General features: G+C 64.5%; 1 protein-coding gene across 1 annotated transcript in view; it reads left to right on the top strand.

Moving 5' to 3' along the window:
* Nucleotides 1-822, top strand: part of TCN2 (transcobalamin II) — a gene marked incomplete at its 5' end in the record, with an annotated part of 2,176 nt that extends 1,354 nt beyond the window's left edge. Inside the window, 4 exons of the mRNA XM_009082999.1 lie at nt 26-92; nt 176-368; nt 570-622; nt 761-822. Of these exons, the coding sequence (XP_009081247.1) occupies nt 26-92; nt 176-368; nt 570-622; nt 761-822 (375 nt within the window). The remainder of the gene's footprint in view (nt 1-25; nt 93-175; nt 369-569; nt 623-760) is intronic.
* Nucleotides 823-964: the final 142 nt, after the last annotated feature.

Here is a 964-nt window from a genome sequence, read left to right as displayed (position 1 = left end):
TGGCACTGCTGCCACCATGGCACAGGTGCTGCCAGCACTGCACGGCCGCTCCTACCTGGACATCGCCTCCATGGAATGCCGGGAGGAGTCGGGTAGGAGCCAGGGGCAGCAGGGATGGGGTTGGCACTGGTGCCACTGCAGTGGTGGCTTGGTGTCCATCAGTGGCTTCTCGCAGACACACTGACCCTCCTCAAGATCAAGCCCCCGAATGAGGCTCCAGGGATGAAGACAGTGCAGCTGGTGGTGGAGTGTGCCCAGCCCTGGTGTCTCCAGCGTGAGCTCTACAACCAGTGGGTACCTGCACCTGCCACTGCCTCCCTCCTGGACGTGCTCCAGGAGGCTGCCAAGCAGGAGCCCCACAACTTCACGTAGGTGGCCCCATGTGAGGTCCCTGGGGGTCACACTGGGGTGGCCACGTGTCCTGCACCCATGCCATGGGCTCACTCCCCCTGGTTCCCACTGCCACTGCTCCCTTGGGAGGAGCTCTATCCCACTGCCAGCAGAGCCGGGGCTGACCCTCACCCCCCTCACTCCCCTCATACCCTTTACCCCCCTCTCCCTCCCACCAGGTTCCAGACGCAGGACACTCTCCAGGGCCCCTTCCTGACCCATGTGCTGCCGGGCAGGGGAAGCAGAACTACTGGCAGCTCCTGTCTGCCCCCAACACCAGCCTGCAGATGGGTGAGTGATGGGCGGGGGTCCCTGGGGAGGTGGCAGGGGTCCCCTGCAGTCCCCATGGCCACTGTCTCTCTCTCTGCAGGTGTTGCTGACTACATTCCTCGTGTTGGGGAGACCCTCATCCTGCGCCTCAGCAAGTGGTAGAGGGTGGGGAGTGATGGCAATGAAATCCCTGCTGTGGGCTCAGGACCCGCTGGCTCCTGCCCTTTCCGTGGGCCAGCACCTTGGGGAGGGGACACACAGTGCCCTGTGTCCCACGGCACGGTGGGATGGGAGCACCCAGAGG

This window comes from Acanthisitta chloris, unplaced genomic scaffold (assembly GCF_000695815.1).
Source record: "Acanthisitta chloris isolate BGI_N310 unplaced genomic scaffold, ASM69581v1 scaffold16329, whole genome shotgun sequence".
NCBI lineage: Eukaryota > Metazoa > Chordata > Aves > Passeriformes > Acanthisittidae > Acanthisitta > Acanthisitta chloris.
Note: the sequence above shows the minus strand (reverse complement) of the source record. Positions and strands in the feature narration are given on the sequence as shown.